The sequence below is a fragment of the Mytilus californianus genome, unplaced genomic scaffold (assembly GCF_021869535.1).
Source record: "Mytilus californianus isolate M0D057914Y unplaced genomic scaffold, xbMytCali1.0.p SCAF_4, whole genome shotgun sequence".
Classification (NCBI taxonomy): domain Eukaryota; kingdom Metazoa; phylum Mollusca; class Bivalvia; order Mytilida; family Mytilidae; genus Mytilus; species Mytilus californianus.
The window spans coordinates 28,597,270-28,611,016 of record NW_026262690.1 but is presented as its reverse complement, the minus strand read 5'-3'; the positions used below and the strand labels follow the sequence as shown (position 1 = coordinate 28,611,016).

Genomic DNA, 13,747 nt, shown 5'->3' with positions numbered 1-13,747 from the left:
ACACCAGTAGTATTTTGTTTCTTTTAACATTTAGATCAGTTCAATGTGGAATAGTTTAACTGAAGGTGAAAAAATGGTATGGACTATAACAGGTGTTAATATTGCAGTGTTTTTAATGTGGAGGTTGAAGAATACATCTGTAAATAATGCTTTATATAGATATTTTACCTGTTCACCAACTTCAGGTAAGCTTAATTAGGATTAGTAAAGACTTGGATATTGTTGTCTAGTTACTGTATTAAACTGTATGAGACCTGGCAACTCATGTAATATTATTAAATTATATTTCTTATGTTTACAAAGACTAAATCATACTTAGATATAGATACAGCCTTTTTTCTTAGGAGTGGGTTGTTGGTGGTTGATGTGGTCTGGTTTATTGCCCAATATTTTTGGAAATTCCTATTTGATATATAATCTAAGTAACCATGACTACAAATTTCGCTGATAAAATAAGTCAAGAACTACAACAATGGGAAAAACACCTCTTCAGAGATTATTGTTGTTTTGCTGTCTTTTTGACACATGCTTTCGTCTACTTTTTAGCTCACTTGACCAAAAAGGCCATGTAAGCTTTTGCCATCAGTTGGCATCCATTGTCATCATCCATCATCTGTCTGTCCTAAACTTCAAAAAATCTACAGGGCCAAATATTACTGATTATATCCAGGGATTTGATCCATCAACAAATATGGCCCCTGTTGCTAAAATAGAACATTGGGGTGAAATGCAGTTTTTATACGACCGCAAAAATTAAAATTTTTTTTGTCGTATATTGGTATCACGTCGTCGTCGTCGTCCGGATAATAACTTTAGAATAAGTAAATAGAAATCAATAAAATTTTAACACAAGGTTTATAACCACTAAAGGAAGGTTGGGATTGATTTTGGGGGTTATGGTCCCAACTGTTTAGGAAATAGGGGCCAAAAAGGGGCCCAAATAAGCATTTTTGTAGTTTCCAGACAATAACTTGTGTTAAAGTGTATGAATCTCTCTGAAATTAAACCACAAGTTTCCATAATACAAAGGGATGGTAATGATTGACTTTGGGGGGTTATGGCTCAAACCAAATGGTAATTAGGGGCAAAAAAAGGGGAAAAACAAGGGTTTTTCTGGTTAAAGGACAATTGAGACAATTTAAAAGCAGTGTAAGGGAGGTAATCCAAATCAATTAAAAGAACACTGTTTGATTACCTCCCTTACACTGCTTGTAAATTATGTATTAAGAAAAGATGATTGTCTTGAGGTGATTAACTGTCAATTTATTTTTAGCAGTTACTATTAATTAATATTAAATTTAGCCATGACTATGTATGTCATTTTATATTTTAAACTTTTATGATGTATTTAAATGGGTAATTATGGTTGCAAACTCCATTAGAAATTTGAATTGAGATACTGACCATATCTTGAGGGAAAGATTTTTTTTGGGGGAATAAGGGAAAAGGGGGGGGGTGAACAAAATTGGAGGGGGGGGACAATTTTTCTCATTTCAGATTTCAGAAATTAAAAGAAAATTTCTTCAAATATTTTTTTTTGGGGGTTAATATTCAACAGCATAGTGTATTGCACAAAAGCAAAAAACTGGGGTAAATTTTTTTTTTTGGGGGGGGGGGGGTCAATTCGCAACAGCATAGTGTATTGCACAAAAGCAAAAAAATTGAATATAAATTCAAATCATATAACCAATTTGAAGTTCTTTGACTACAGTTATTCTGTGTCAGAAACCTATTATGTGTCAAAAATTTAGTTACAATCCAAATTCAGACCTGTATCAAGCGTGAATATTGTGTCCATTTTGGCCCCAACTTTTCAAGGTTGGACATCTGCGGTCGTATCCAGCTGCGCTCAGCGAAGCAATTTATTGGCATTTATCAAAAGCTAAAGCAGTTAGAGCAAAATAGGCAGAAAAATGATCAGCAGATCAAGATCTATCTCCTATGTAATTTTTGTCTCGCCTTGACGGAGTCAAAATGCGAGACATAGGTATGCTGTTCTAGCGTCGGCGACGGCGGCGGCGTCAACAATGTATTAGTTTGTGATTAGGTCTAGTTCATGGTGAACCACTAGTGGTAGATCAATGATATTTGGTATGCAGTTGTATAAGCATTGGCACATCTCATTACCATGGAGATTATTTGGCCCTGCCCCCTCAGTCAAGGTCTATTGACTTTGAAACTTTGCTTTGTTTACATGTATTAATTTGTGATTAGGTCAGTTTATGGGGAACCACTAGTGGTAGGTCAATGATATTTGGTATGCAGTTGTATAAGCATTGGCACATCTCATTTCCATGGAGATTATTTGGCCCCGCCCCCTCATTCGTGGTCTATTGACTTTGAAACTTTTGCTTCGTTTTCATGTATTAGTTTGTGATTAGATCAGTTTAAGATGAACCGCTAATGTTAAGTCAATGATATTTGGTATGCAAATGTATTGGCATTTGCAAGTCTTGTTTCCATGGATTATATAGCCCCACCCCCTCATCATGGTTCATTGATTTTGAAACTTTTACATAGTTTACCAGTCAATGTTTGTGTTTAGGTTTGTTGAAAGGGAACGCCTTATGATAAGTCTGTGGTATTTGGTATGCAGTTGTATTAGCATTGGCACATCTCCTTTCCATTGAGATTGTTTTGCCATGTACCTTCAGTCATGGTTCATTGACTTTGAATATTTGCATAACTTACATGTTAAAGTATTGCTATTTTAATTTCAACATTTGCATTATCAAAAGTACAAAAAGGCGAGACATATCTCTGTGTAAACAGTTTATTAGAAAAATCTGACAATCAGTTTCGAACTATTATTGTTCCTGAAATGTCAATTTTTAGCAAATTTTGAAATTTTTGGTTATTATCATGAAGATGGAGAGGAATTTAAAATATTAAAAATGACCTGAACAATAAGATCTATAAATTAGTCAACATGGCCTAAATCTTAAAATTGAATCCTTCAAGGAGTTATTGTCCTTGAAAGATGATTTTTATCAATTTTTGCAGAAACCAAAATAGATATAGAGAAACTGTTACAGCAAAAATGTTCAGCAAAATTAGATCTAACAGTAAGTCAACATGCCAAAATCATCAATTGACCCCCTAAAGGAACCCTTGAAAAAGATTATCACCCATTTTTGCAAAAAAAAACCATAAAAGACAGAAACAAATTGTAAATATCAATGATGTTAGCACAATAAGATCTATAGATGAGTCAACATTGCTAAAAATGTCAACTGACTACTTATAGTAGGTTCAGAAACCTTTGCAACAACTCTTTGAGGGGTCCGTAGATAGCCTGTTGCAAGGCTAAATTTATGTTCCTTTTCAATTTACCCATTTTCCAGAGGCATTCAAAATTTCCTGCTTTTCATCCCTTTCAACACTATTGCAAGAACTACCTATTGTATTAATTGTTACTTTGTTCCCACCCTGAATAGCATGAAATATTTGCCACTGGATGCTAAGCAAACAACAATCAATCAGCAAAGATGTTTAGAACAATAAGATCTACTTTTTGCATTTTTATCAAAAAACTAGTAAAAAGAGAGAAACTTTAAAGAGCAAAATAAGATCTGCAAGTAAGACAACCTTGTCTAGCCAAATTGTCAGACTTGTTATAAGATTTATTATACTTAAATAATGATTTTTTACTAATTTTTATAATTTTGACAATTATCTCGGAAACTTTAAAGATAGGCACATAAACTGTAAACAGTTAAATGATCACCAATACAAGATCTACAAAAATATTACTAAATAGATTAACAAATAAGCAAACATAACTGATTGCAATAAACATGCTAAAAGTAACAAAAATATCAAAATGAAATATTTTTACCAGTTGAGTGATTCAGGATCTTTCTTGGGAGCCTCTTTAATTTACATACATTTATCAAAATTTATGTTAGATAACATTTAATTAAGTTTCTTGAATGAGCAATGACAGAATTTATTACAAAAGATCCTTGGCTGTGATGTAACTTACATTATCATTCAATATGAATAAAAAGAGATATATATTAGTTACAGCACATATATTTGATTGTGTAGGAAAACAGAATCTTTGGTCACCTTGCTTGCTAGTTGAACCATAAAATCATTTTTAACTCAGATACTTCTTTCCTATAAAGTAGGAGTTAAAAGTCAGACAGAGAGCCAATAACAAAATAGGGACAATATATAAACATTGTGAAACTAGTTTTACAAGTCAGTCTAAAATATGTTTCCTATCTAAATTTTAAATCTGATGCAATTATATTCCTTATCAGAAACCTGTTGTTTAAGAATAAGGAGATGTGGTATTATTGCCAATGAGATGAATATCCACCAGAGACCAAAGGACGAGGATGTAAACAACTATAAGGCACTCTACGGCCTTCAACAATGAGTAAAACTGATAGTATATATTAAGCTATAAAAAGGTCCATATATATATTTACAATGGATTCAGGTAAAAATTCATTTGGAAGGTGTTCAGGAGAACATTTGACCTGCTACATTAATTAAATCCAGTTCAGATTGATATTTAGTATGAGAAAGTATAAGTGAAAATGAATAGAAGTGTTCTGTACAAAATAATTAATAAAGCAATGACGACTGGCACAGAGAGAATAACAAATTGTTTGTGACTCAGTTTATATAATCACACGTTGTATATAAAAGTTCCATTATAGGGTCATTTTTTGAAGACTTTTCATTTACAAACCTAAAGAAATTGAATTGTCAGTCAATGTTTTTCCATGGAAAAGGCTGAAATATATGATGAAAAATAAGAACAGGTCTGGGGTGCTCAGTCACAAGTACTGTTGTGTTCTATCTAGGTGTAAACTTTAATGATATCTCATTCTAATGTAAATTGTTATAGTGGGAGATTTTGCTTTTTTCTTTCTTTGATTTGTTATAAATAACAGTTTTACTACTATGAACTGGATGCTTCATACTTAAATGTTACTAGGTATTCCTCTGTCATATGTCCATTGTCCTTCAGGGACCGTTTAAAAAACTGTAGAGTTTAATTGTCATCTGAATTTCTCACTTATTATAGGTAGTCAGATAACTATATTTGGTATATGGGATCCTTGGAAGGTTTACATGTTCATTGATCATTGTTCCGTCTTTTTGGTTGGTTTTGTTTCTCACATACTATAAGCAATAGGTCAACTATATTTAGTGTATGGAATGATTAAAAGGTGCACATGTATGTCTGGCAGAGTTAACCTGACCTTGACCTCATTTTCATTGACCAATGGTCAATATTAAGTTTTCTGGTTAAAAGTCCTTTTATCAGTCACTATAAGCAATAGTACGTCAACTATATTTGGTGTATGGTTTGATTGTTAAGTGTACATGACTGTCTGGTAGATATCATCTGACTTTGACCTCACTTTCATGGTTTATTGGTCAATGTTAAATTTTGGTGGTTTCACTTTAATTCTTTCCTGAGATACTATAAGCAATAGGTTTAACTATATTAAGTCTTTGGAATGATTGTAAGGTGTACATACCTGTCTGACAGGGTTCATCTGACCTTGACCTCATTTTCTTGGTTCATTGGTCAACATTGAATGTTCATTGTTAGGTCTTTTTCTCAGATACTTTAAGCAATGGGTCAACTATGATTGGTGTATGGAATGATTGTATTTGGGGTAAAGATTGCATTTATGCAACCAAAACCCTAATGGTGGACATTCTTTACATTTTATCCTTGTATATTTGAAATAATTCATAAATGAAATATATACTCTGATATTTAAATAACAAAATGATGTGTATGTGTATAACATTACCTGTCAAGAAAACTGTTTTATTGAAAATAACATACTGGTAAGTGAATCTTTCTGTTCTAAAAATTCCATTAAAGGTAATATTAAAATTGGAGTTATCTTCCTTTGTCTTGTTTGTTTATAGAATGTATCACATGCATATCATTCTGTAATAACATATACATAATTTTTTCTTGTCAGGTCACTCTGTCACCTCAATGCTGTGGTCAACATTAAGCCATCAGAGTTTTGTTCACCTGTTTGCCAATATGTATGTCTTCTGGTCATTCTCAGGAGTTATGTTACATTTAGTGAATAAAGAACAAATGGCTGCAGTTCTTTGTAGTGGAGGTAAGAAATTTTGTTATTGGACTAAACCAATCTGTCTTAACCAAACTTTTGAGTAAATATGAAGACCTGTTAAATATGATCATTTATTAGAATGGATATTGAATAATTAGCTAGATGTGTGGTAGAATTGAATACATATACTATCCTATAGATTTTAAATAAAGCGAGATTTAATGAAACAGAAAATGAGAGAGAAAAACACATATAAATGATATGTTACCTTAACTTAATTTCACAATATTGTTTTGCTTTATTTCCAGGTGTTATTTCATCCCTGGCCAGCTTTGTACATAAAATTGTGATAAAAGGGACAATGCCTTCACTCGGAGCTGTAAGTTTATACAATATATAGATTCATCCTACACTTCAAAACATTGTTACTCTGAATTCTATAAATATATCATTGTGATCAATTCTTTTGAAATAAATTATAGGTCATAGCATGGTGATATCACATGGGTTGACTCTTTTGCTACCAATATTGACCCTACGTTTTCAGTTGGATGTTATAATGTTCGATCCGATAAAACATAGGTAAACACTAGGAAATAGATTAGGTAAACTAATAAAAAAATTATGATAAATCGATTACATAACATGTATTTAATTTTGAAAATGTAAGAGAGCTTTGATGGTTCTGAACTCCAAGGAATTGACATTAAAAGTTCAAGTTATCAGTGTTTGGAGTTGAATCATATCATTATTTATTGAAATTTTTCTCTAAAAAAATTGGTTTCTGTGTTGTTAAACCCTTTCTTGTATCTTGTGACAATAAATGAGACTTGTTTATTTGATAAATGTTATTTGAAACACCTTTGGTATGGTAAATTATTAGTGTTTTGTAATTGTTGGTGTAGGGATGCATCAAAGGGGATATAAGAGCATACAATCAAAATGAGGTCCCTCTGACCAACATTTCATTCTTTAAAGATTAAAGGTAAATTAAGTTCAAAGTAAAGAACTGGTATTCAGTTTATAAGATATATAAAATCATATGAACAATATTGTTAATAAACAGCTGAAAGAGTTTTTAAGAGCTTCCAACCAAAACTACAAAAATAAGGTAATTCTTCCCTTCAATTTTATAACTTAATGTAATGATGCATCTGTGTAGAATAATATTTTCCAACCTAAATTCACTCACTCTTACATATATTTCATGCCTCATAGACCTTGATAAAGTTTTATTTTCAAGAACAGTTCTCAAATACTAAATGACTGACTTGATGTAAGGGTGCATCTATAGGAGCATTGCAGGTTCCCTTCAAAATAAGAACAATATATGACTTTAAAAAGAACCTGTTTATTTCAGTCTGGAGCTATTTGTGCCATGATAGGATTAGTTTGTATGGCAAATCCTGATTCTCAGTTGACTATAGCATTTATAGGAGATATCCTCGGTTTTAGTTTTTCTGCAGAAAAGGTGAGTGAGTTAGCCAAGCTAGTGAACAAAAAATTCTTAAACAAGTTTAAAATATTCACTAATATATATCCAAGGTCTGAATATCTTTTGTTCCTCTTTCTTGAAATTTGTGTACCTGCTTCACTTCATATTCTGTGTCATCTTTGGCAGGCATTGATTCATCAGCTGTCTTTTTCATTAATCTCTGGTCAGTTTTCCAAAACTTGTATTAGAAGTTAACAGGTTTGTACTTGACATCGAGTTTGATTTAAAAAGTAATATTGTTAATCTGAAAGTAAAGACAAAAAACAAAATTAAAACTATTTGATTGTGCATGAGGAAAGTTACCTTATTAAGAACACTCTGGGTTAAACACTTGATTTATTCAAAACAGTAAAATCTTTTTTCTGTATTTTTCTTGGCAAAAAGGTGTAATTGAGGTGACCTCTAGTCTTAAATACAGTTTAAATCTGTTGTAAGCATCATGCTGTAAGAATTTTCTTCTGTCTTGATTCAAATAACAAAATAAAATTCTCAACTGTTATCCAAAAATACATATCATTACTGTTTTAGTGGTAATTTCCTATACTGATTGCTATGAGATTGTTGTATGTTTTTAGTGGTAATTTCCTATACTGATTGCTATGAGATTGTTGTATGTTTTTTAGTGGTAATTTCCTATACTGATTGCTATGAGATTGTTGTATGTTTTTAGTGGTAATTTCCTATACTGATTGCTATGAGATTGTTGTATGTTTTTTAGTGGTAATTTCCTATACTGATTGCTATGAGATTGTTGTATGTTTTTTAGTGGTAATTTCCTATAGTGATTGCTATGAGATTGTTGTATGTTTTTTAGTGGTAATTTCCTATACTGATTGCTATGAGATTGTTGTATGTTTTTAGTGGTAATTTCCTATATTGATTGCTATGAGATTGTTGTATGTTTTTAGTGGTAATTTCCTATACTGATTGCTATGAGATTGTTGTATGTTTTTAGTGGTAATTTCCTATAGTGATTGCTATGAGATTGTTGTATGTTTTTAGTGGTAATTTCCTATACTGATTGCTATGAGATTGTTGTATGTTTTTAGTGGTAATTTCCTATACTGATTGCTATGAGATTGTTGTATGTTTTTAGTGGTAATTTCCTATACTGATTGCTATGAGATTGTTGTATGTTTTAAGTGGTAATTTCCTATACTGATTGCTATGAGATTGTTGTATGTTTTTCAGGGATTATATGGACTGATGACATTTGATGCTTTAGGACTGTTACTAGGATGGAAGGTGTTTGATCATGCTGCACATTTAGGCGGAGTACTCTTTGGAATGTATGTAGCACAGTTAACAGATTTCTATTTCTGCTTACTTTAAAAAAAAATCAAAAAAATCAGCTTTATGAAATTCTTTACATTCAAGGATTAGGAAATATGTAAAATTTGTAGTGTACATGGGAGATTATCATGCCCTGTAATGGTATAAATGGGAATGTTCTTGTTTGTCAAAAAAAAGTAAGATAACAAAAATACCGAATTCCAAGGAAAACCCAAAACTGAAAGTCCATTATCAAATGGCAAAATCATAAGCTCCTACCGGTACACATCAAATGAACGGAAAACAACTGTCATATTCCCTACTTGGCACAGGCATTTCCTCATGTAGAAAATGGTGGATTAAACCTGGCTCTATAGCTAGCTAAACCTCTCACCTGTATGACAGTCGCATAAAAAAAGATTGAGTCTTCATTTAATTTTAATCCTGGTAGTCCGTCTGTCCATCCATCCCACTGTCTTTGCATATTCATCCATGTACAATTATTAACAGATGTTTATGAAATTAACATCAAAGGTCTATATTAGCAACTTGTCTCAAACAATTTAGAAAATCAGTGTCAGCCAACTCCTTTTTAAAGGCAGTGCTTTAATGCCTTTCTAGTTGCCGTGTTAATCTTTCTTTCCGCGATATCCAACTTATCTACGTGGGGGGTCATTAGGCTCCAAGTAGATCCGGAAAATGTTGATTCTCTCCTCTTCTTATTGTGATATAAAATGTTTTTTGTTTCATTTCATTTACATTGGGAAATAGAGAAACGATCATTGTGTTTTGTTAGTTTTAAAAACTTTTGATATATTTGTATTTTACATTATAAGCAGTCAACCGATTGACAAACTAGAATTATTTGAATTCCGTGTGCAAAGAGGTCGGGTTAATTTCGAGTGTTATCTGCAATCTAGATGTTTATAAATCATTTCAGTCGTTGATATAATAATTAAAGGTCGACTGAACATGAATTATATTATACAATTTAAAGCGCATTTCTGTTTATGCACGCGAACCCGTCTAACGTAACTGTTATTTCGCGGTTATATAAAGTAGCAAATTATCGTTCCTGAATAGGTGGCGCCGTGGTAGCCGATCCTGTTCTTCAACTTCCGGTTTCTGCACTGTGCAACTATTACAGTTGCATTTTTAATTAACGATGCCAAGTACATGTTGTTGTGTACCTGGATGTCATTTAAGAGGAGGACATGCATTTCCAAGTGACTTAAAAAGAAGGAAAAGTTGGATCAACGCCATGGCCCATACGCAGATTGGACGAGAACACGATGAAATCGTGGAGTCCATCTCAATCAGCTGTTGTTTGCAAGGCACATTTTACTGAAAAAGACTACGTGCAGGAAACTATTCATGGTAAAACTCTATTTTCTTTTTAAAATATATAGTTATATATGTAATCGCCATGCGAATAAACCAAAATTTGTTTACAACCGCAATTATGGTTTTAGAATAAAAGGGGGTGGTTAATTCAAGACGTCATAATTTTTTGGATTACGATTCAATGTGATCTGTTTGAGATTTTTTGGTGCTTGCTACAATTATAATGATTTCTTACAAGAGGTATATCATACTGAGAATTATTTTAGCAGTAATTATGCTAATGTAGTAATGACAGGAATGCATAAGCTATGCCTCATAGACTTTCTTGAAAAATATCAATGACAATGTTAACAGGAACAAAACAATGACATGCTCTCATCTATATTATAGTTATCTAGGTACAAACATTGTATGTTTGTTGCATACGTCTCTCATTGTTTGTCCTCATTAGAGCTTATGTTTGTATGTTTGTCAATATGCCGAATCAAAATAAAGTTTTACTTACTTACTTACTTACTTTGGATTTACATAACATACATTTTGATGTACATTGATTCAGGCTAACATAGTTTTATCCAGATTGTAATGAATAAATCTAGTTAATATTTTGCCAGGTAGTACAAAGTATGCATTGCTAATGGAAGTTCATTTAATTATCAAAAAACTAATGTTTTATAACCTTTTTCAGGGCGCAAACCCACCATACAGAGACTAAGGTCTACTGCCATTCCCAGCCTATTTTCCTGGATTAAGCAAGAGACTGAATCGTCCACAAAAAGAAAAATCAGGGCAGTTTCCTGTGAAAACAAAAGAACTAAACTTGATGAATATTGTAGTAGAAATCTAGAGGAAAGTTTTGATTGTAAAGTTGGTTTTCCTGAAGAAGTCATTCATACTGCAGACAGGATTTATGACTGTCCACCACCAACTGCCGAGCTAATGTTGAGCTTCACAGATGGAATTACGCAAACACCATCAATGCCTATATTTTCAGCAGAGAATTTTGAAATGAAGACACGTGACACAGCCAAGCATTTTTATACCGGTTTAGAGTTGTATACTAAATTTTTATTTGTTTTCAACACACTTGGTCCAGCAGCACATTGTTTGAGATACATATATTTTCAAATTGATAGGGTGTCATTTGAAAATCAGTTTTTTATGACTTTGATGAAATTGAGGCATTATACAACCAACTTTGAACTGTCTAGATTCTAGATTGAAACTAGTGTTAAGAATATTGTGTAAACATGGATTGTTTTTATGTCTAAACAGTGGCTTGAGGCTAACACTTGGCCATTAAGTGGTTTAGTCAGGTATTTTTCGCCATCCAACTTCAAATTAAAGTATCCTACAACTTGGATTATTATTGACAGCACAGAATATCCCGTGATAAAACCTAAAGCTCCTAGAGCTCAGGCAACCTTTTCATCATATAAAAACAGAAACACTGAAAATACTTGTATGTTCGACACCTGGTGGTTTAGTCAACTATGTCTCTAATGCATATGTTGGTTGTACCAGTGACTGTGAAATAGTTGAAAGATGTAGAATAGTTCAATTATGTGATCCAGGTGACAGTGTGATGGCAGACAAAGGTTTAAATGTGCAAGATTTGTTTGCTCACTTTTTTCAAAAAAAGAAACAGAATTAGTTTCAAAACTCTTATACGGGATAGAAAAGTCTCCAATTAACACGTGCACATAGAGCTAATTATTGGACTTGGCAAAACATACAAAATTCTAATAAATCCTATGAATGGAACTGAAACAAAACTTTCATCTGAAATAACATTTAGTTGTTTTATGTTGTGTAATTTTAGAACTTGTATTGTGCCAAAGGATGCATAAATAAAAGTGACACAATGAAGTTTGTTCTGATATATATATATAAATATTATTAACAATTACATGCACATGTAAATTGTAATGCATATAAAAATAAGGAGATGTGGTATGATATTCAGTGAGTTTATCGAACCAAAGTGCATAAGAAATGGGTTAAGCAGTTACAGGTGTTACTGTCACCGTACAATCTCCAACAATTAGAAAAACTTGTACCGTGTAAAAAATTTCAGAGATCTTGCAACTAAGTTTGACTTTGGTGAATTGTTTATATCTGTTGATGTAAATATAAAAAAGAAGATGTGGTATGATTGCCAATGAGACAACTCTCCACAAGAGACCAAATGACACAGAAATTAACAGCTATAGGTCACAGTACGGCCTTCAACAATGTGCAAAGCACATACCGCACAGTGAGCTATAAAAGGCCCCGAAATGACTATGTAAAACAATTCAAACAAGAAAACTAACGGCCTAATTTATGTACAAAAAATGAACGAATAACAAATATGCAACACATCAACAAACGACAACCACTGAATTACAGGCTCCTGACTTGGGACAGGCACATACGTGTACATACAGAATGTGGCGGGGTTAAACATGTTAGCGGGATCCCAACCCACCCCCTAACCTGGGACAGTGGTGTAACAGTACAATATAAGAACGAACGATAAAAAATCAGTTGAAAGAGGCTTAACTCATCAGATGGATAAATACAAGTGGACGTGGCCGGGTAGTTGTACATCCAAACAACAAAAAGACACTAAGTACAGATCTGAGAGTACTCGCATTTACTGACAGCTAGTTCAAAGCCACTATCAACTGATAAAAAAATCTTGCATCTAAGACTAAATTATCAATCCGTAAGCTCCCTTTAGAATTTTATAAATTTTAGATTTTACATTTCTGAGTTATGGGGTTTTATTCATTAAAAAAGGGGGGATTTTCCAGTTTTTGGACAACAACTCAAAAATGCTTTAAGCAGTTCGCATGAAACTTTGGTGAATTATTTATAGCTATTGATGTAATCTCCCTATTGATTTTCCTAAATTTCAAATATGACATTGAGAAGAAATTGAACTTTATTTGTTTATAGTCTGGCAACAGATTTATTAAGTATTGCGCAACAGCACAGTGTATTGCACAACAGCAAGAAATCTTTAATTGAATATAAATTCAATTCATATAACCAATTTCAAGTTCTTTGACTACATTTATTCAGAAACTATAACATGTGAAATATTTAATTACAACCAAATTCAGACTTGTATCAAGCTTGAATATTGTGTCCATTTTTGCCCCAACTGTTCAGGGTTGGACCTCTGCAGGTGTATCCAGCTGCGCTCAGCGAATCAGTTTATTTCTTAATTAAGAACTCCTTTTTGTCGAGCCTGTGACTTTTAACCCAGAAAGCTCGACATAGGGATAGTGATCCGGCGGCGGCGTTAGCTAACTTCTTAAAAGCTTTATATTTTAGAAGGTGGAAGGAGTGGATGCTTCATACTTTGTATATGGATGCCTCATGTTACGAAATTTCCGTCAGTCACATGTCCAATGTCCTTGACCTCATTTTCATGGTTCAGTGACTACTTGAAAAAAAAGTTGAGATTTTTTGTAATGTTAAATTCTCTCTTATTATAAGTAATAGGATAACTATATTTGGTATGTGCGTACCTTGCAAGGTCCTCATGCCCGTCAGACAGTTTTCACTTGACCTCGACCTC

At 32.8% G+C, this 13,747-nt stretch overlaps 1 protein-coding gene and 1 pseudogene across 1 annotated transcript in view; both read left to right on the top strand.

Annotated features, from left to right (window-relative positions):
- The window catches only part of LOC127737871 (presenilins-associated rhomboid-like protein, mitochondrial), a 43,819-nt gene that overhangs the window by 23,420 nt on the left and 6,652 nt on the right, over positions 1–13,747 (top strand). Inside the window, exons 4-8 of the mRNA XM_052248818.1 lie at positions 35–185; positions 5,964–6,113; positions 6,374–6,444; positions 7,426–7,536; positions 8,752–8,849. Coding sequence (XP_052104778.1) covers positions 35–185; positions 5,964–6,113; positions 6,374–6,444; positions 7,426–7,536; positions 8,752–8,849 — 581 coding nt within the window. The remainder of the gene's footprint in view (positions 1–34; positions 186–5,963; positions 6,114–6,373; positions 6,445–7,425; positions 7,537–8,751; positions 8,850–13,747) is intronic.
- On the top strand, positions 9,427–12,045 carry LOC127737870 (uncharacterized; annotated as a pseudogene).